Source organism: Tupaia chinensis, unplaced genomic scaffold, assembly GCF_000334495.1.
Source record: "Tupaia chinensis unplaced genomic scaffold, TupChi_1.0 Scaffold000674_2, whole genome shotgun sequence".
NCBI lineage: Eukaryota > Metazoa > Chordata > Mammalia > Scandentia > Tupaiidae > Tupaia > Tupaia belangeri.
The window spans coordinates 3,415,339-3,436,544 of NW_006160198.1; the positions used below are offsets into that span (position 1 = coordinate 3,415,339).

At 38.2% G+C, this 21,206-nt stretch overlaps 1 protein-coding gene across 8 annotated transcripts in view; it reads right to left on the bottom strand.

Annotated features, from left to right (window-relative positions):
- The window catches only part of MARCHF7 (membrane associated ring-CH-type finger 7), a 39,865-nt gene extending 18,665 nt beyond the window's left edge, over positions 1 to 21,200 (bottom strand). For all 8 annotated transcript variants that reach the window (XR_003551389.1, XR_003551388.1, XM_006160292.3 and 5 more), the window contains exons 1-5: positions 21,101 to 21,200; positions 12,831 to 12,995; positions 4,877 to 5,072; positions 3,048 to 3,215; positions 92 to 1,172 (exon numbers count right to left, since the gene is read on the bottom strand). Coding sequence is in view for 6 of the 8 variants with exons in the window: in XM_006160292.3 (XP_006160354.1) it covers positions 92 to 1,172; positions 3,048 to 3,215; positions 4,877 to 5,072; positions 12,831 to 12,983 (1,598 nt within the window). In the remaining 2 variants the exon portion in view is untranslated. The remainder of the gene's footprint in view (positions 1 to 91; positions 1,173 to 3,047; positions 3,216 to 4,876; positions 5,073 to 12,830; positions 12,996 to 21,100) is intronic.
- Positions 21,201 to 21,206: the final 6 nt, after the last annotated feature.

Below are 21,206 nucleotides of genomic sequence, written 5' to 3' on the forward strand. Positions count from 1 at the left end.
AAAGAAATTTCAGATATCAGAAATATGAGAAGTCAATTTCGAAATAAAGAATTCTTTCTCTAAGCTCCTCTTACTTTACAGGCAAATTTACCTCTCTTTTATTTTCTGCAGTCTTTCTGGATCTCTTGAAGGTGCATTTTTAGTTTTATCACTTTTTCCATCAGTTGAATTCCAACCTGAAGGAATAATATCTACAGTGATCATGACATTGTCAGTCAAATTACTTCCAAGTGCTGGGGGGACTGCAAATCGGAATAAGGAACCAGGAAGAATCCCTGTTATTCCTGTATTTCTTCCACCTTGAGCCGAATCTGATGTGAAGCCCCCTGTAGCAGCACTGCTCGATGCTGCAGATGCTTGTGGTCTGTTGGCAGCAGCCCCATCGCTCTGTGCTTCAAGATGAACCACTTCATTTGATTCTCTTCTAAAAATATGAGATCTAGATGGTATATCAGAGGTAGGTATTCTTGAAGATTCATCTCTTCCCTCTCGCCTCCTTCTAGAGAACAAAGGTGTACATCTATTCCTAAATGAGGACGATAACCAAGGTCCTGAATTTCTACCTTCAGATTCTTGGTTAAAATTTTCTGAGTCTGGCTCAGAGCTATGATTTTGGCTAAGAGATGACAAACCCCATCTTCGCCTAAGAAATCGGAATCCCTGAGAAGCTTCAGATGCCCTATTATCAGGAACTTCAGAAGTTGATGTTGTATTACTACGAGACTGTGAGGTTGTCAAGATTCTCGGAGAAATATATGAATTTTCAGAACTCAATGATCTTGAATTCAAGGAATCCTGACTAGATCTTCGTGAAAAAAAGGTAGATGACATGCTAGAAGCTATACGTGACAGCAATCTCCTGGTTGTCCGCCTACCTTCATTGTCAGAAGATTCTTGAAATGACCTTTGAGATGAACCAACCCTTTCTGAATTGCTCATGTTTGGGATTTCATCTCTACTTGACATATAAGAAAATCCAGGTTGTGTACTGCTTCGGGGAGAAAAATTTGATCGTAAAGAGTTTCGGCTGGATTCCCTAGAACTTGATAGGGTTTGATGTTCAGAAGGCAATTGGTGGTTTGTGGAGGATGTATTCAACTGTAAAGTGCTCACTGAGTTCTCTTTTGGTCTTGCTCCCTGTGAATATGAAGCAGGAACTCTGTCTTGAACATCTATTTTTAAAAGGAAGGAAAAGTAACCCATTACATGAAATAATTTGAGTATTACTAAATCTGAATTTATTAACTAGATTAAATATTGCTATACCATAACTATAGAACCGAACTATTACTATGAGAAAAAAAAAACCATGAATACATATTTGTTTCCATTCCTACTGATAAAATACATCACTGCTGTAAACAGTCGACATTACAAATTCAAAAGGAAGTAATGCATTTTTAATTCATGAAAAACAAATGAGAAAGTTAAACTTACTAACTAGAAACTGACATGGTAGAAGAATATGCAAAGTGATACAGAATTTTAAATAAGCCAAATAATGGAATGTAAATAATTCTTATAAATAAAAGCAAATTCATCCTAGGAACTATGGATTTTTTTTTTTTTTTTAGAATTACTTATTATTTAATTCCGTTTGTTATTATTATTTTTTAATTTGATCAGAGAGAGACAGAGAAAGGGAAAGGGAGAAAGCAAGTCACCAGATCTGGTACTTGAACAGTTGTCAAGTTATAGGCCATATAGAAACTCAGTGCCTTTTTCCACCATGCCCCTAGAGGGTTTTTTTTTTTTCTTTTAAAACTTCTGTGCACTATTTTAAGTTATTTCACATCAGTATATTCACCCTTGTAATTTGACGGTAAATCTTGGTATTAGCTAAACATTTCTTCAATCTTTTATCTTTTCTTTCAAGTTAACAGCAGTGGTTCTTATCCCTGGTTACTTATTAACTTATAAGACATACCTTTGGAATTTTTTTTTTTGTGTGTGTGTATGTATGTTTTTTGTTTGTTTAAGATTTTTGCCATAAGGCATGTATGCTGCTGGAGAGAGAGGAAGAGGAAGTGAAAAATCACCCTCAAGTATGGGAATGACCACATGTAATCTTTTCTCCTTCACTCTCCTCTTAGGATTTTGGACACACAAGCACACACACCAGTATATTTTCAAAGCAGCTGGGTCTAGAATTTATTCCACTCATTCAGCCATGTGGGAATCCAGCCCCTTAACCACCATACCCCTAGTTTGTTCATACCTTTGCTTTTCAATACTGGCTGAGTCTTTATGTCAGATCAATGAAAAGCAATGCATACTCGTGTTGTACTAAATATGAGTATTGGGAACCAGCAGTTAGCGTAATGGCTATATCACTGAACTCCCATGTAGTCGACCGCGGTGCGCATCCTGGACCCGGTGGCTTAAAACTCATGCTGGGCGTGTGTGCGTGTGTGCCCAAGATCCCAAGAGGGGAATGGGGGAGAAGGGATTGCGGCATGATAATCCCCCCTAGGGGGTGATTTCTCACTTTCTGTCTCTCTGTCTCTGTCTGTCTGTCTGGCGAGCACAAGCACCCTATAGCAAAAACCTCTCCAAAAAAAATATATGAGTATTGTAAGAACTATTTAGTTAAGTCCCTTTATAACATTTGTATTCTTAGAAGAAAATGCGTAGTAAAAAAATTTAAAGGTAGATGGCTTCTGGATATTCATGTATAACTACTTTAAACTGTTTACATTTTTTAAAGGACTTATTTAATTTTATTTATTCATTCATTTATTTTAATGTGACCAGACAGACACAGAAAAAAGAGAAAGTGAGAAAGCGAGCCACCAAGTCTGAGACTCAAAACATGGTCGGCCATGTGCAAGTGTCCAGCGCCTTAGGCACCATGCTACCTGCTGGTCCCCAAACTGTCTACATTTTTTTAAATGCAAAACAAGACAGTACTTCTGAGAAGACATATTAAGCTATTCTGAAATCTTGATAACCTAAGACTTTTCCATTACTCTTTTATATTGTTATTTTAATAGTATACATAAAAATGTATTATTAGAAAAGTTATACTTCATGTAGTTTATACATACATGATGAAGTTGTGAAATCACCACTTCGGTGACTATAATCCAGGAGATTACTAAGAGAGGAATCTGTTCTCCTCTCCAAATCTCTCCTCTCTCTCATTAAGTCTGTTCCAAATGAACCAAGTACCATTGATGAAGATCTGGAAACTTGATTATGCCTCCAAGATGAATCTTAAAAATAAACAGTTGTATTTCAGAGAAAGCTTTCAAGGTTTCTGATAACAAATCTTTGGTAATACAGAGGAAGGTTGTTATTATGGGAATGGGATTCAGTTACATAGTTGCACTCAGAAGTGAAATTTAGCAAAACATAAAATTATTCACTAATGAACTAAGCACTTATATAATTATTTCATACTCAAACACGTTTTTTTTCTGCCTAATACTAAAACCTATCCCCATACATGTTATCAATGTTTCAGTCACTCCACATAACATCTGACCATATAATGCATACATGATATAAAAATGGCTATGGAACAAAAATTCAAATGTTGCCAAAGATGCAAAATTTCACTAACGTCAATAAAATACTGGAAACTGCCAAAATGAAAATTAAAGCCATCTTGAAATGGATGGTGTATTGTGGGTTATAATACAATTTTATCAAAAATATTTTTACTGCTACCATGCTACGTTCATTCTTTATGTACTATAGAAATTATTTTAATTTTATTAGATATGATTTCATTTAATAATAAATTAAGTCTCAAACCTCTTTTCCCCTATTTACCCTAAAAATTTGGTTCTTCCTTTCCTAGTCTCAATAGCCATAATTCCTCTGCACTAAAGGAAATGGCCCAAACTATCTAACGTATGCTTTCACACAGCACAAGAGAACAAGTGAATCCCTGCACAGCAGTGTTTTCTATAAAGTTAAGGTCAGTCTGCTCTTACCCATCTCACTACTCTTAATATCCTTCAGATGGGCAGTGTCTTTCCCATGGCGGTCCTGCCTATCAAAATAGAAAGGAATCGCTTACACTAATTCAAATGGTAATACATGAACATCTTAAGAATTGTATTTCCAATTGTGTTACCACAAGTTCTGCCTCCCCATAAAACTTTTAGGAATTGGCTAAAATTTAATTTGAAGAAAAGTACAAGTGAGGAATAAGTAAATTCCTGTCTTCTCAACAAAAGGTGTTTTGATTTTTGCAACAACAAAAAAAATCTCCTAGTACAAAATACCATGCAAAGAGAATTATGATTAAACAGCTAAATCCCAGAGTGGTAAAGGAACTTACCTAATACCACTCATCTAGTTAAAAGACTAGACTCATGACTTCCTAATTCCTTATACAGAAATACTATCAGAATATCACCAACTTTTTTTGTTTTTTAGCTGAAGAGTTTCTACATTTTCTGAAAATAAATATTGGGTTGTTGGGAAAGTAATAAGCATTTTTGCAAAGAAAAACATAGAAAAATACTTTCCCGAAGACCGAATACTATATATGACAATGTTTATCACTTATGAAAAACATGTTTAAAATGTATTTTTAACATTTATCTGATTTGGCTTTTCCAAAGACAATTTAAAAATTCATTTCCTAAATATAACCAACAGAATACATGTTACTTTTACCAGTTTGATTAGCAGACATGCTAGCTATGCTAATTAATTAAAATTTGTTTGTGTAGGACATCATACCAAATATAGAACAAAACTGAAAAAAGGGGGAGTTAAGTTCAATTCATATACTAACTTTAGTTAACTTCAAATCAAGTAACTAAACTCTACTATGTTTCTGACCCACTTTCTTTCACATACTCTGCTTGCTTAATCTCAAACCTAAGATGATATGGGGTGACGCACAAACATTTCTTACCTGCTACTGTATTTAAACCATTTCCAACATTTCTCCCAACTGAGGTAGATGTACAGTTCGTACAGGAAAGTTTAGGTCTTTTTGAATCATGATCTCGTTGCTGGTTTTGCAATCTTGAGCGTGCTCCCTGAGTTAACTCAGATTCACTATACCATGCAGGTTGAAATGATGATGCGGATGCTGATGCTGATGTAGACTATAAATTTAAAATAAATATTTTTTTTAAAAAAAACCCTATATTTATCATTAAATTTAACCTACAATGCACTAATAAATTCCCAAAGATCATCTATTCCTCACAAGAATCAATTTTTCTACGGTGCAGTTTTTTCTTACTCATTGCCCTCCTCTACCTATTTATCCCCTTGCTATATACTACTATTGTATTTTGTGAGGCTTGCTAAGTCTGAATTACACTGGGTATATATGTGAATGCCCAAGATCTGACAGGTTGGAGAACTGGAGGAAGGAGACAACAGTTGGACCAGTCTCTGTGGAAGGTGTACACCCATCTCTGTCTTCCCCCTTTCTCGAATACATGTATTCTATCCTGAATAAAGAAAAAAGTTCATCCCTGATCTAAAGCATACTCTCAGCAATAGACATATAATAATGATGATATATTAAAAAAAAAAAAGAGAAATCCCAACATCTTGAATTTCTTCATCAGTGAATTAATAAATAACTAAACCAGGTATGTATTATAAAACACTTAGGGCACAGTTCTTTATTTTTGCACATAAATATATGTTCACAAAAGGTAACAATTCATAACACAGACCATACTCAAAATATACAAATATTTTACTTCTAATTCTTTACTTGGTTAAGTATTTTGTTCAATATAACAACACTAAAAAAGGAATATTTCATTTCCTTAATACTGGTTTAAATAACAAGAACATATTCAACCACAATTATTGAAATTCCTGTTATTTTTGTATCACTTGCACGGCGACAAACACACGCACGCACGCACGCGCACACACACACACACACACATACATGTTTGGCATGTAATCAATCCCTAAACTGCTTGGAGACAGAAGGACTCCTAAAAGTAATGTCTGCGAAAACAAAAGAAAATCACTTAAATATTAATATAAGTATGCGATGAATGGATTATTTTATTAAATAATATTAAACTATGTAGCCAGAGGTGGCATGATAGTTAAGGAACTAGATTCCCATATGGTTGACTGCAGTTCAAGTTCTGGACCTTGAGATTGAAAATCATACAGGATGCATTTCTGTGCATGCCCAAAATCCCAAGAACAAAGAAACTGCAATGTGCTCACCCCACTTGGGGGGATGATTTCTCACTTTCTCTCTGTTTCTCTCCAGCTAGGACATGTACCCTATGGCAAAAACCAACCAACCAAACCTAAGAAAAAAATTTTTTAATTCAACTAGGGGCCAGTAGGCGGCGTGGTGGTTAAGTTCAAGCCCTGGACCCAGTGGCTTGAAAATCAAGGTGGGTGCATGTGTGTGCCCAGAATCCCAGGGTTGTGGGGAATGGAGAAGGGACTGCGGTGCGGCCATACTCCCCCCCACCCCTGGGAAATGATTTCTCACTTTCACTCTTTGTCTCTCTCTAGAGGGCACATACACCCTGTGGTGGAAGCGGAAAAAAATTAATTAAAAAATTCAACCAAAGCCAAGTTCTTTTGAATGTTATTTTGCTTAACGGAAAGAACTTAAAATGGAATATATCATGAGCCATAAATGCAGTCTAGGTTAATCTAAAATTCACATGATAATCATGAAAGCCCAAATGATGAGTTCCAACCAAAAGTGCTAGTGTATAGGTAGCAAACAAGTAAATAAACAAATATATAAAGAATTACTATAATAGAAAGATTGGTCGATTGGTCAAAGTTTTACAAAAAAGAGCCTAACTGTCTGAGGGGGACAGGGGAGAACTCTTAGAAGGTAATAATTGGAGTTCACCACATAGGCAAACAAAGTACATTATAGATAACAGACAAAAAAGTTTATGAACAATTCTAACCCGGAATTTCTTCTTAGTATTTACTTTTTTTTTCTCTTATGCTTCCATTATAAGAAGTATATTGCATGAATTTGAAAATGTACTGGTTCATAGTAGCAAAGAAGAGTAAGTTATAAACATATACAGAAATGTAGAAGATGGCAACACTGAAAAGGCAGGAATGGGGCAGGTCAGAATTTCATCAATCTTTTGTCCAGAGAATACTTTACAAATTGAATATGATACTTTTCAATTTAGTATAAATTTGACCACACAACCCTCTGTACCTAACACACTATAGAAACCCAATCAATGAACTAGAGATGCAAGATACAAAATTCCTTATTTATTGAAGAATCAATTTTCTATGCTATTATCAGGCTATTAGGGATTTTATCCTACAGTCCACAGGTTCTAAGACTTTGGGACTTCAGAGATCAAAAAAGTTAAAGAATAGCAACAAACAAGATTTAATTTATAATTAAAAAGAACTGCTGCTGATGGGAACAGCAGTTGGCGTAATGACTATGTCGCTGGACTCCCATGAAGCCAACCGCGGTTCGAGTCCCAGACCCATTGGCTTAAACTCACGCTGTGTGCATGTGCAGGTGAGGAGAATAGAGAAGGGATTGTGGTGCAGACATCCCCCTGGGGGGTGATTTCTCACTTTCTGTCTCTCTGTCTTCCTGGCGTGTGTATGCACATTCAAGTAAAAAAAAAAAAAAAAAATCAAAACTCTCCATAAAAAATAAATAAATAAGAATAAAAATAACTGCTGCTTTTGACCAATAGGATATCAAAAGGTAGTCTAAAAGAACAAAACCTACCTAATCCCATACAATGCTTTTAAAGGAAAATTTAATATACTCCTCCCAAAGTTAAATGATGATTCAGAATAAAGCAAATATATTTAAACTGAATATATTTGTATTTGTACAGAGTCCGTAACTTATTATTTTTCTCTTTTTCCATGGACTGGACAATCTTACTGAACAGCACACTTCTGCAAACATAACCTTGGCAACCACTGAAGAAAGGAATATCATCACATCTCCTACTTTACAGGAAAAGATCCTTTACAGGGGTGTGAAAGATGAGATAGGTAGAATGGACAGAAAAATGGAAAACCAATCAGGAGATCACTGGAATAGAAAGAAATAAGCCCCTGCAACAAAAGTAATGAGAAAAGTGATGATTATAGGAGATAAAAATTTATTAGACTGGGGACCAGCAGTTAGCATAATGACTATATCCCTGGACTCCCATGTAGTCGACCACGGTTCACGTCCCGTACCCGGTGGCTTAAAACTCACTCCGGCTGCGCATGTGTGCATGCCCAAGATCCCGAGAGGAGAATGGAGGAGAAGGGATTGCGGTGTAGCCATCCCCCCTGGGGGGTGATTTTTCTGTCTCTCTGTTGAGCACACACGCCCTATAGCAAAAACCGCTCCAAAAAAAAAAAAAATTATCAGACTGAAAAACTATGAGACATAAAGAAAAATTCTGAAATCATTCCCATTGTTTTCTGGCACTAGCTACTGGTAAGACAAATGAATGCCATTTACTGAAAATACCAGGTCTAGTTAAGCTAGTGTTGGCTGACACTACTACTTAATGGAGGAAAAGAGAGAGAAACCCATGTACGTACGTACGTGCATGCCTGTGTATGTAGAGAGGCAGAGGCAGCAGCAAACTGAGACTTTAAAAAGACACATTTCATTTTAGATAACTTGAATTATGAAGTGCCCACAGGCTTAAAGACATTCTTACTGTAGGGACCAGCAGTTAGCGTAATGGCTATGTCGCTGGACTCCCACGTAGTCGACCGCAGTTCGAGTCCTGGACCCGGTGGCTTAAACTTACGCCGGGAGAGTGTGCGTGTGTGCCCAAGATCCCAAGAGGAGAATGGAGGAGAAGGGACTGCAGTGTGGCCATCTCCCCTGGGGGGTGATTTCTCGCTTTCTGTCTGTCTCTATGTCTCTGTCTGTCTGGCGAGCGCATGTGCCCTATAGCAAAAACCCCTTGCCCCCCCACCAAAGACATTCTTAATGTTTAGGAAATCATTTTCATGACTCAGAACTCACAACCTATGTGGCTTATGTATATCAACCCAGAGAAAAGAATGCTTATTATCATTGGAACTGCATAACTTCACAATTCCACCAACAATGTATGAGGGATCCAATTTCTCTGTTGGCGTCTGTGTGTTTTTTTTTTTTTTTTTTTTTAATTTGCTATAGGGTGCATGCACTTAGCAGAGAGAGAGAGAGAGAGAAAAGAAAGCACATCTCCAAGGAGAGATGGCCACGCAACAATCCCTTCTACATTCTCCTCTCAAGACCCTGGGTGTGCACACATATGTGCCCAGGCTGATTTCCAAGGCACAGATTTGGGATTCGAACCATGAAGCTGGTCATGTGGGATCCAGCTGCCTTAATCTCCACACCACCTGCTGGCCTTGTCTGTCATTTTTATTTTAGCCATTATAATGGGTAGGAAATGGTATAGTTTTGATCTGCATTTACCTTACTGACATATGGCTTATCAGCCACTTCTATATCTTTAAAGAATATCTATTTAAATCCTTTGCCCATTTAAAGTTAGGTTGTCTTCTTTTTTTTTCGAGACAGAGATTTTTTTTTTGCTACAGGGTATGTGCACTCACCAGAGAGACAAAAAGCCAGAAATCTCCTCCCCAGGGGAATGGTCACGCCACAACCCCCTCTCCTCCATTCTCCTCTTGGGATTTTGGGCACATACGCACACACAGTTGGTATGAGTTTTAAGCCACTGAGTCCAAAACTTGAACCACTGTTGATTATGCGGGAGTCTATCGACGTAGCCATTACATCTGGGTCCCTAGTTTGCTTTTTTGTTGAAAAGAGCAAGCTTATCTTAATAGTCGGAATGTGTCCCTGTCAGACATACACTTTGCAAATGTTTTCATTCTATAGGTTGTCTTCCCTCTTTGAGTCCCTTAATATAGCCAAGTTTTGGAAACGTACTCTTCGCTCTGTTGTCTCAAGACTAAGAGCACTCATATGAAACTGAGTAATTAAATTCAATAATAAATAAAGTTAAAATAAAATGATTATTTAAAAAAAAGGGGAGGGACGGCAGGTGGCGTGGTGGTTAAAGGTGCTGGAGTCCCACATGGCCGATCGTGGTTCAAGTCTTGAATCTGGTGGCTTGCTTTCTCACTTCCCCCCTCTCTCTCTCTGTCTGATCATACTGGAAAATAACAATAATAATAAATAAAGTTAAAATAAAATAATTATTTTAAAAAAAGGAGTAATTAAATTCCACTTAGGATTTGGTTCTCTTCTTTTTGAGTAAATGTTCACTCTCTATCCAGAATATGTAATAGATATGACTTCTACAGTTAACATTTTTCAAGAATTACTTCCAACTTAAATGGCTAATAATGACATGAAAAGGTGCTGTGTAGTATGTGAACTACACCTTAAAAAAGATGTTACTAAAGTAGGGGGGGTGAGGATTCAGCCCAACCAAAGTAGCTGAAATAATGTAGCATATATCTGAAAAATCACTAATTGAGAACAGTTTTTAGACTCAAAGGCTAATGACACTGTATGTACAATGAAATGAAGAAAAATTTCTGAATTTTCTAGTAGGGAATCCAATTTTCATTTTATTTTTACCCTTTTAATACTTATTCAGGTTATCTTTCCAACAAGAGATTTACTTCAAAATAAATAACAAAATCATGTAGTATTATTACTATACAAATCAATATTTGCCTTCAGAAAGTAATAATTTCTTTTCTTTTTTTTTTTTTTTGGAGACGTTTTTACTATAGGGCGTGTGTGCTCGCCAGACAGAGAGAGACATAGAGACAGAAAGCGAGAATCACCCCCCAGGGGGGATGGTCACGCCGCAATCCCTTCTCCTCCAGGCATCTTGGGCATGCACGCACACACGCCCGGCGTGAGTTTTAAGCCACCGGGTCCAGGACGTGAACCGCAGTCAACTACGTGGGAGTCCAGTGACATAGCCATTATGCTAACTGCTGGTTCCCAGAATGTAATTATTTCTAAGGTTTTAAAAAATATTCCCCACATCAGGCACATGTGCATGCATGCCCAAAATACCAACTGGAGAACTGAGGAGAAAGGATTGTAGTGTGACCATTCCCCCCTAGGGGAGTGATGTCTAGCTTTCTGTATTTGTGTAGAGCACACACAACCTGTATTAAAGCAAATCTCTTTACGAAAAAAAAGAAAGAAAGAAAGAAAGAAAGAAAGAAATTGCCAACACAAATGCTCTTAAAATAATGCAAGACAAAAGAATCTTAATGGGGACCAGCAGATGACATAATGGTTACATTGTTGGATTCCTACATGGTTCAAGTCCCGGACCTGGTGGCTTAAAACTTGGGCCAGGTGTGGGGCCTGCAGATGGCATGGTGGTTAAGGCAGCTGGACTCTGACAAGGCTGACCAGTTGAGTCCTGGACCTAGCAGCTTGCTTTCTTACTTTCCTTCTCTCTCTTTCTGGTCAACCTCAAAAAACTAAATACATAAATAATGACAATAAATAAAATTAAATAATTCTTAAAAAAAAAAAAAAACAAAAACTCATGCTGGGCAACTGTGTGTGCATGCCGAGGAGAATGGAGAAGGGACTATGGCGTGGCCATCCCCCCTGGGAAACAATTTCTTGCTTTCTGTCTTTGGCGAGCACAAACACCCTACAGCAAAAAATCTCTCTCTCTCGATAAAAGAGAATCTACTGAAAAAATACATGCAAATCAAACATCTAATAAGGAACTTTTATTAGAACTTATAAAGAACACTTACAACATAAGGATAAAGGTAACTACATTTAAAAAATGAGCAAAGGAGCTGAACAGGTATTTCTTAAAAGATGTACAGTCAATCAGCACATGAAAAGATGCTCAACCTCATTGTCAAGATAGCCAAACCCAAACTAGCAAGTGATTCTTCCTCAGAAATCATGCCTTCTGAAATTTAGTGTTACATTACAACTATGGCTACGACATCAATAAGCTGTTTTAAACACATATGAGCTGCTGGTCTTAAAAGAAAACAAAGAGCAGATGGATGAATTGGTATAACTTCTTACTACCCTAAGAAATAAAACCCAAAAATTCATTTAAAACACTATAAATTCTGTCATAAAAGGTTCTCCAAGAAAAACACTCATTATTCTACCACTGTTTTGTGTACATGAAGAAAAAGTCGGATGAATGGGAGTTTGATATCAGAAATAAAGGTCCTTTATTTTTGGTCTTTTAACAAAGTCATCCATATTGACCGTTTGACTAAGTGTATACCCCTAAACTGATACTTAGGTTTTGTTTCCTAAAATTTGCCAAAGGTGTATACACTCATTGGAGGGTGGGGGGGGAGAGGGAACAAAAGCATCCCCATGGGGAATGGTCACACCACAACCCTCCTCCCCAACACACACCTTTTGAGATTTTGGGCACTACAAATGCCCAACCTGTTTCTCAACAGGGTCTGGGACTCATGCAGTTGGCCATGTCGTAATTCAGCCACCTTAACAAACACGAGAGAGCTGGTCCCAATACTTATTTTTTATTTTTCTTTTTAGGTTTTTGCCATAGGGCACATGCAATCAACAGAGAGGGAAAATGGGAAATCATCCCCCTATGGGGAAGAGGGGACAGCCACACTGCCATCCCTCGGAAAAATAGAATTTTATAGAAGGCCACAGTAACATGTCTATAATTCTGAAGTCCAAACCATTTGGAAAGCATTAGTCATTCATTTTGGTACAGATACATTGTTTTAATTACAAGATGCCTACTGCTTAAAAATCCCCAAGGATTGTGAAAAAGATTTTACACATGTATTCCAAATTAAGATGTAGGTGTGACGACACCCTGTCAAGGGGTGCTCTTGTTTCTGTACTCTTTATCTATCAATCAATCAATCAATCAATCAATCAATCAAGTTACCTGATATTCAGAATCCAGTCTAAATGAAGAATCTCTTGTGTGATAGGTATCACTGAAACTACTTCCTCTGCTTCCAGACATCATCCTAGCACTTAAAGAGCTGGAGGGTTGAACGGAAATTCTTCTTGGAATCCTTGAAGGTTTAGACTCCATTCTTAAGGTTTCCTGTGAAATGCAAATTTTTATTAATTGCCACTGGGAGAACAAGCAAGTCTTTAATTTTTAATCCTCCTAAATCATCAGCTCACATACAGAATTAATCATGCAAACGAATTATATCCATAAGGTAAATTGTGAGATTACCCCTGTCTCCCTCACATACCTGAAGTCCACCAAAGGGTTTTTATTGTCCATAAAATGAAGTAAAAAGTGACACAAGGAACTTTTTTTTTCTTTGAGAAGTTTTTCACTATAGGGCGTGTGCGCTCGCCAGACAGAGAGAGACATAGAGACAGAAAGTGAGAAATCACCCCCCAGGTGGGATGGTCATGCCGCAATCCCTTCTCCTCCATTCTCCTCTCGGGATCTTGGGCACGCATACACACGCGCCTGGCGTGAGTTTTAAGCCACTGGGTCCGGGACGTGAACCGCGGTCGACTATGTGGGAGTCCAGCGACATAGCCTAATATTATGCTAACTGCTGGTTCCCTGACATGAGGAACTTTTGAGGTCTGCTGTTTCCAAAATCTGGCCAGTTTTCCTTACTCAATTTTGTCTCCACAGAAAATCCTACATGATTTTGTTCTTTACTCTCTCAGTGTTCATACTGATTATTAGTGTTCAATGCTCACATCTACTGTACTATTTGCATACCCCTTGCTTAGCACAATATGCTCTCACGAGCCTTTGTATATGTCTAGAAAGTCTACATCTTTCCTATTCAATTCCTGGTCATCAGTTTAAACAGACACCTTGTCCTTGTTTCTACTCTGGACTTTTTATCAAGACATTATAAGGCCAGCCTTGTGGCCTAATGGTTAATGGAGCCAGATCCAATATGGCCGACTTCCTTGAGGTGTGTGTGTTTGTGTGTGTGTGTGTGTGTGTGTGTGTGTGTGTGCCTGTGTGTACCTTAAATCCCAACAGGTAAGAGAAATAGAGAAGGGATTATGTGACCACACCCCACCTCACCGTCTCCCTGGTAAGTGCACAGGGCCCTCTGGCAATTTAAATAAAATTCATTTTTTAAGTTGGAAAAACAGCCATCATCTAAGAAAGAAGGTATATTTAAAAAAAAAAGAAAGAAAAAAAGAAAAAGGAGGTATAATTGTATGTGGGTGAAAATGTGAATATTTACATAGCCATAGTAATATAACAAAACAATGAAAAATCATAAAATAACAATGTAAGCCCATCCTTGAGAAATACGAAGGCAAATAAATCCTAGAAAATATAGTTGAATAGCTTAGAGTAACTGCCTTTAGAAAGTTGAATGATGGGGGCCAGCAGGTGACAACATGGGGGTCGAGGGCCCTGGACGCCCATGTGGCTGACTGCGGTTTGAGTCCCAGACCTGGTAGCTTGCTTTCTTATTCACTCTCTCTCTCTCACACACGCTGTCTCTTTCTGGTCAAATTTAAAAATAAATAAATAAATACAATTAAATAAAATAATTCTTACAAAAAAGGTTGAAATAGGAATAGGTAGTGGGTGGAGGCAAAGGAGTACTATTTTCCTCCCAAGCAGGATGATTATATTTTCCAATTTGCCTAGAACAGTCTCAAGTTTATGCCCTGAAAAGTCCCAATTTATTTTCGTTATCGTAAGATAATGGCTTGAGTGCCAGACCTGGCGGCTTCCTTTCTCACTCCCTGCCCCCACCTCTTTCACTCTATCCCTCTCTGATCAAATTAAATAAGTCAAATAAAATAATTCTTAAAAAATAAAAAAATGTAGGTTGGTCTGAATGATAAAGTATAATGTCACCTAACTTATATTTTCTGGTATAAGCTTTTTACAAATTGTGTATAAATTTGACAAGTCCATATAAAAATTTTCATTAAATAGAGTTGAACTTTGAATTGGGAATTCAAAAGCATACATCAGGAGAAATATTAACAGTTTAGCTGACATGCAAAAGCCTATGAACAATTTAACAAATACTGGATGTGCTATTTTATCAAGGCTATGAAAATACTAAGTAAAAACACTGTATTTGTAATCTGAAGATTGTAAAGAGGCACAAGATGTTTTTTGAAATATATATATATATATATATAGAGACACACACACACACACACACACACACACACACACAGGGCGGTTCTTTAATAACAACAATGCCTCCAGTAGTTCACTGTGAATATATTCTTATTCAGTTCTTACTTGCAGACTTGTAGAACAAAACTAACCTAGTAGGAAATCTGCTCAAAATAAACCTCTTGGAAAAAGGCAAAGAGGCAGAGTCCTCTGAGAGATATAATTTGATATTGTATGAAACTATTTTTGGCAACTCCTCTACATAAATTGATTGAATTTTGACAATGTAGGTGTTTCATGAAAACTTACATAATTTGGTTGCATAAGTTGTAGGTCAGAAGCACAAAAAAAAAAAAACCCAGAAAAAATTAAAATGCATAGTCCTTGAAAAATTCCTACTAGACAAAATATTAAAGAGTTTTAAGTCCTAAAGGAGAAAAAGTGTGAGAAAAATAAACAGATAGGAAATTTTTTTTTTTTACTTTTTTTTAACTTAATGCTTTTAAAAGAAGCATTTTAAAGGAGACCAGCAGTTGGCACAATGGTTTTGTTGCTGGACTTCCATGTAGTCGACTGCGGTTCAAGTCTCAGACCAGGTAGCTTAAACTCTTGGCATGTGCATGAGAGCCCCAGATCCTTAGAGGAGGATGGAGAAAGGATTGCAGCATGGTCATCCCCCCAGGGGGTGATTTCAGGCTTTCTCTCTGTGTCCCTCTTTCTGGCAAGTGCATGCGCCTTATAGCAAAAATTCACCACCACCCCCCCCCCAAAAAAAGACTTACCTCACAGCTTTCTTTCTGTCTGTCTCTGGTTAATGCATATGCCCCATACCAAAACTTTTAAATAAAATAATTCTTAAAATAGTAATACTTAATAAATTCAGATTTGATTCCAGAGTTGAACAGTCAGGTTCTCTTTTTTTCTAGTAAGACAAAAATGTATCACTAGGGTTGGCTTCTAAGGTGTGGACTCTGCACTCGATTAAAAGTTCTGCTTCAGGGACCAGCAGGTAGCATGGTGGTTAAGGCTTTGGACTCCCATAAGCCGAACTTCAGTCTGATCCTGGACCTGGTGGCTCGGAAATTATGCCAGGTACATGTGCTTGCATGCCCAAAGTCCCAAGAAGAGAATGGAGGAGAAGTGACTGTGGTGTGGCTATCTCCCTTGGGGGTGATTTCTCACTTCCTTCCCATTGTCTCACACCAGCAACCACAGGTGTCTCATGGGAAAACAAAAACAAAAAAAGAAAAACAATTTACACTTAGTTTCCCAAAATTTCTTTCATGTACTTGATCTTACTTAATTAAGGCAGTTATTTACAAAAAGAGAAACTATTTTTAAATCATATTACAAGGAAATTTTATGATGAACTCCTAAGAATTCCCTTTTTAAAATGTTGGTTTATAGCCTTAGTATCTATATATCAGAAAGGAAGTAGTAAATGTAGTAAATACTAAACAATAAACTAATGTTCTGCTAAACACTAAGTGAAAAATAAGGTTGAAACTTCACAAAATTAATTTTAGATAACCTTTTTGTAACTTGATTTTTTTTTCTTACTATGAAAAATTTCAAACATACAGATAAGTCGGGAAAAAAATTAACTTCCATTTATCAATTAAGTTTTCAGCAGTTATCAACATTTGACCAATCTTGTCTATTTTATCACCCCTTATGTTACTTTAAAGCAATTCTAATCATGACATTTTAAGGATACCCATTTGTTTCTGTTTTGTAGTGTTTGCTACAGAATATGTGTGCTCACCAGAGAAAGTGAGAAATCACCCCCCTCCACCCCACCCCCGGAGAATGGGCACACTGCAGTCCCTCGTCCTCCATTCTCCTCTCAGGATTTTGGGCACGCACGTACACATACACAGCATGTTTTCCAAGCCACTGGGTCCAGGACTCAAACCACTCTGTACACCATGTGAGATCTACCCCTCTTAACCTCCACACCGCCTGCTGGCCTAGGGGTACCTATTCTCATAATGGTTTAAACAAATTGTGGTAAAATATAAAATATGACTACAAATAGCTGGTACCCTAGTATGCAAACCCTTTGCAAAGTAATGTTGCTGGTCTGCCAGGACAAGGAGGAGTCTTACTTTCCCACCCCTGGAATGTGGGCTAGCCTGTGAGATTTGATGTGACTAAGCGAATGCAGTGTTTAAGTAGCATTGCATTATCTGCAAGATTGTATGAGGGCTTACAGCTTCCATTTCACTCTCTTGGAATGCTGTCCGGAGACACCCATGTCATAAAAGATCATAAGGAGTGAGGCCTATGTGTCAATGAACACCAACTGCCAGACACGTGAGCGACTCCATCTTGAACCTCCCAGCTCAAGAGCTGAAGGCTTGCTTATACTTGCATGAACCCTGGTAAAACCAGTAGAACTGCAACTGTAAAGACATTATACAACTGTTTTAATCCACTAGGTTTTGAAGTAGCCTATTATACAGGGACAGGGCAAATAAAATATCATTCATTTATCCTTTTACTTTACTACTATTATAACATTATCTTATGTTTCTAGTCTCCAAGAAAAACTTGAACTGGGTCTAATGCTGAATCTATGTTAAATGTCTGTATTAAATGTGTGTGTGTGTATGTAGGGTCCTGTGGTTTCTGAATTACCGAAGTCCATCATTTACTATACAATAAATTCATGGCATGAATAGGCCAGAGTTACCACAAAAAATACCAATGTATTTTAATAGCCAGGAATCTCAAGAAACACAAATGTAGTTACAATTCTACTATTTACCTGTATTCCTAGTATTGTTTTGTTTAAAGAAATCTGCTGCTGGTAATTATTTTTTATGAAAAAATTTCTCTTTCATCCATAAGGAAGAGAGTTTTTTTTCATTTGGAAAATTTTACTGATTCTAGTGAACACGCAGACATGGAACCTAAGGATGGTCAAATATGGGAAGCAACTTGAGAATATACAACTTTTAGGGGCTTAAAAAAAACCCGAAAAACCTTTATTTTTAGCTGACAAATATTCAGACACAAAGATATACCCAGGTTAAAAGAAAACAAAAAAACCTATAACCTGATGATAATGGAAAGGTGCCCTCTTTTAAAGCTATACCCCTAAAAATGGGCATAGAGCAGTAGGTGATTTTAAAACCAGATGGTTCAACTTAACTAGTCTAATTGGTAGTCAGAGAAAAATGTACTTGAGAGCAGGAAAAACCAGTTTTGAACACGTAAGTTCATGTCAGAATAGAAACGTTAAAAATGAAATTCAATAAAAATTAAATCCCAGTCAACTCTCAAATTATAATTTAATCTCCATTCCCTTCCCCTGGGCTTTATGGGCTCATCATTATGATTACCAACTATTGAAAAAGAGAATTTCTATAAAATAGTGATTTGTGAGAAGGTAATGAATTATTTCATTTTAGTAGAATTTTGCTTTGGTGAATTCAAATAATCTTAGTAGTAAATCAAAATCTCATCCATTGCAAATTGTAATAATTCTAACATGATATTCAACAGTTAGGTAAATTAGTTAAGTTTGTTAAAAATGAGGCTTGAGGAGCAGTCGGGGCGTGGTGGTTAAGGGCACGGGAGTCCCACATGGCTGAATATGGTCCCAAACTCACTTTCTCTCTCTCTCTCTCTCACTCAATCCCTCTCTTTTCAAATTTAAATAAATAAAGTTAAATAAAATAATTCTAAAAAATAAAAAGAGGCTTGAAGCAAGCTTGTGGATTTCACTCATGCTTGTCTCACTGTTTATTACCAGAACTGAAGTATCTGTGTTAACAAAATGATGTGCTAGCAATAACAAGAACAAAAAACTAAAAATTTTCATTTGGTTTAGGGACACAATAGGTCTTCATTCCACAACACAGAACATTAACTTTTAACTTTTTCTTGTAACTTAAAAAAAATAAAAAATAAAAAAAATTCCAGAGCACGCTTGTCAGAAAGAGAATGGGGAACAGGCATTTCCCCCCTCAGAGTGCGGTCACACTGCAAGCCCTTCTCCATTTCTCTATCCAGTTGAGATCTGAGCTCACATGGACCCGTGCTCAGCCTGCTGACTCAAATCAACCATGTGGGATCCAGCTCTCTTAACCACTGGGCTACGCGGACAGAACAAGCACTAACTTTATAGGACAATACCTAACATGTTTCTATTAGGCTCTAAATTTCCATTGAGTTTCAGTTCTGAGGACTAAATAAATGCTATCAGGACTTGCATAGTTAGCTTATCAAAGTCCATCAAACCTTAGTTTAAAAAGCAGTATTTCCTGTAAATTCTCCTCTAAGATAAGGGCCCCTCCTCTATGCTCTCACACTAATACTAACAGCTACACAAAGATAACAACAGTATTTGTTGATCCATTTGTCTGATGACTCAATGTGAAGGCAGATGCCATGTCAAGCCCATTCTTGTACTGTAAAACCCTAGCCTAGAAAACCACACTACAGCAAATTATGAATAATGAAAGTGTCATGATTTGTAGATTTTTAACTACAAGATTATTTTTCTTGAAATACAAAATTAAAATATGGACAATTCTTGAACACATTAACAGATCAAGAGTAGTGTGAGGCTGACTAAAAATTGGCTACGTGAGTGTCACAAATGAATTATATCAGTTGATATCTTCATGTAGAACACAGGGGTGTCTTTGTGTCCTGTGTGGGATAATGTGGCAGAAAAGTCACTTGTACTTAAGTGAACAAAATTCTTATTTAAGATAGCTGAGTACTCTTCACCTGTAATTCTGGGTAAAACTTGTAAAAAGTTCTTACCTAAAAAACATGTTAAAAAGAACTTACATAAATACACATTACTGTGTTTATAAAGCAGTCAATACTCTGTGGAGGACACATCATTGGCAGAATAAATTAAAAAAAAATTCTGACCTGAATGTTTGAATACAAACAATTCCAGTTGTTTATAGCACTAATTTAATAATAAAGGCAAAAATCAGGACTGGAATCCAGATCTTCTTACACTCCAGCTGCTGTCTCAAGTACTATTGCAGTCTCAGGTAGTGCTATAGAGCTGGTAGGTGAAATGCTGACCCCATTCCTGAAACAAAATTTATCTCACGAAAAAAACAAACCTAGTTACACTCTGTTTCTGCCTTTTACAGTATACTGTTTGATTTTAAAATCTAAAAGTCATCTTTAACCTTATCTCCTAGCGCAGGATAGAAACGGGCACATGGTAGCAAGAAAGAAGACGACATGGAGAAAAAAGAAAAACCCTACAAATCGGGGGAAAAAACGTTACTACGTTCAGTTTTACAAGGACCATTTCCTCTTAATATTGCCAAATGACACAAGTCGTGACGAATCTATTACTCAGCCAGATTTCCCCAGATATTGTAGTACTTGGTTTTGAACGCAAGAAGTATTAACTGTAGTAATTTGGGGTGTGTTTGTACACATTCATCTTCACTACGCAGTTTCACCGAAATGAGAAGAGTACTACTACTGGCGTCTTCCATATTTTTACTTCTTCCGCCAACAGGTATGTTTTTTACACACTGGATCGCCCGCGTCGAATTCAAAGATTCCACGATCCAATCACCTAATTTACCCCGCAGCACCCAAACGACCCGCAAAGTGTCACCACAGTCAAGCACCGGAGCTACAAAAAGCGAATCCTCAGACTCCGAGGGGCCGACGCCGTCGCTCCCATCCGAGCCCGGGCTGGCGGAGCCGAGCCCCGCCGCCCCCGTCCGCTTCCCCACTTACCTCCCTCGTGGCACCCCCGGCCCCCGCAGCACCCTCCCGACCGCCGCCGCCGAGGCCACCCCAGGCCAAAGGAGGGCTCCGGCACCTTCCCCTCGCCCACCGCGCGCCCGGAATGAAGACGTACAATCTGCCCCGCACCCGCCACAACCTCCCCGTCGAACCCGAAGCCCGCCGGCGGCGAAGGTTCCCTTCCTCCCGCGCCCCGGCCCGTCTGCCCACCTGGCCCGGGCCGCCTCGGCGTCCCCAGGCCCGCACTCGGGCTCTCCCCTCCCCCACCCGCGGCCTGGCCTCGAATCGCCGCACCGAGAGGGGCAGGCCCGAGCGCCGCAGCTAGTTACCCCAGCTCGGGAGCTGAGCCCGGGCAGGGCGCGTCCCGCTCGCAGCAACCACACGGCGCCTTCCTCCTCGGAGTTCCAGGCCTCTACTGAGGCACGACCGTCCACG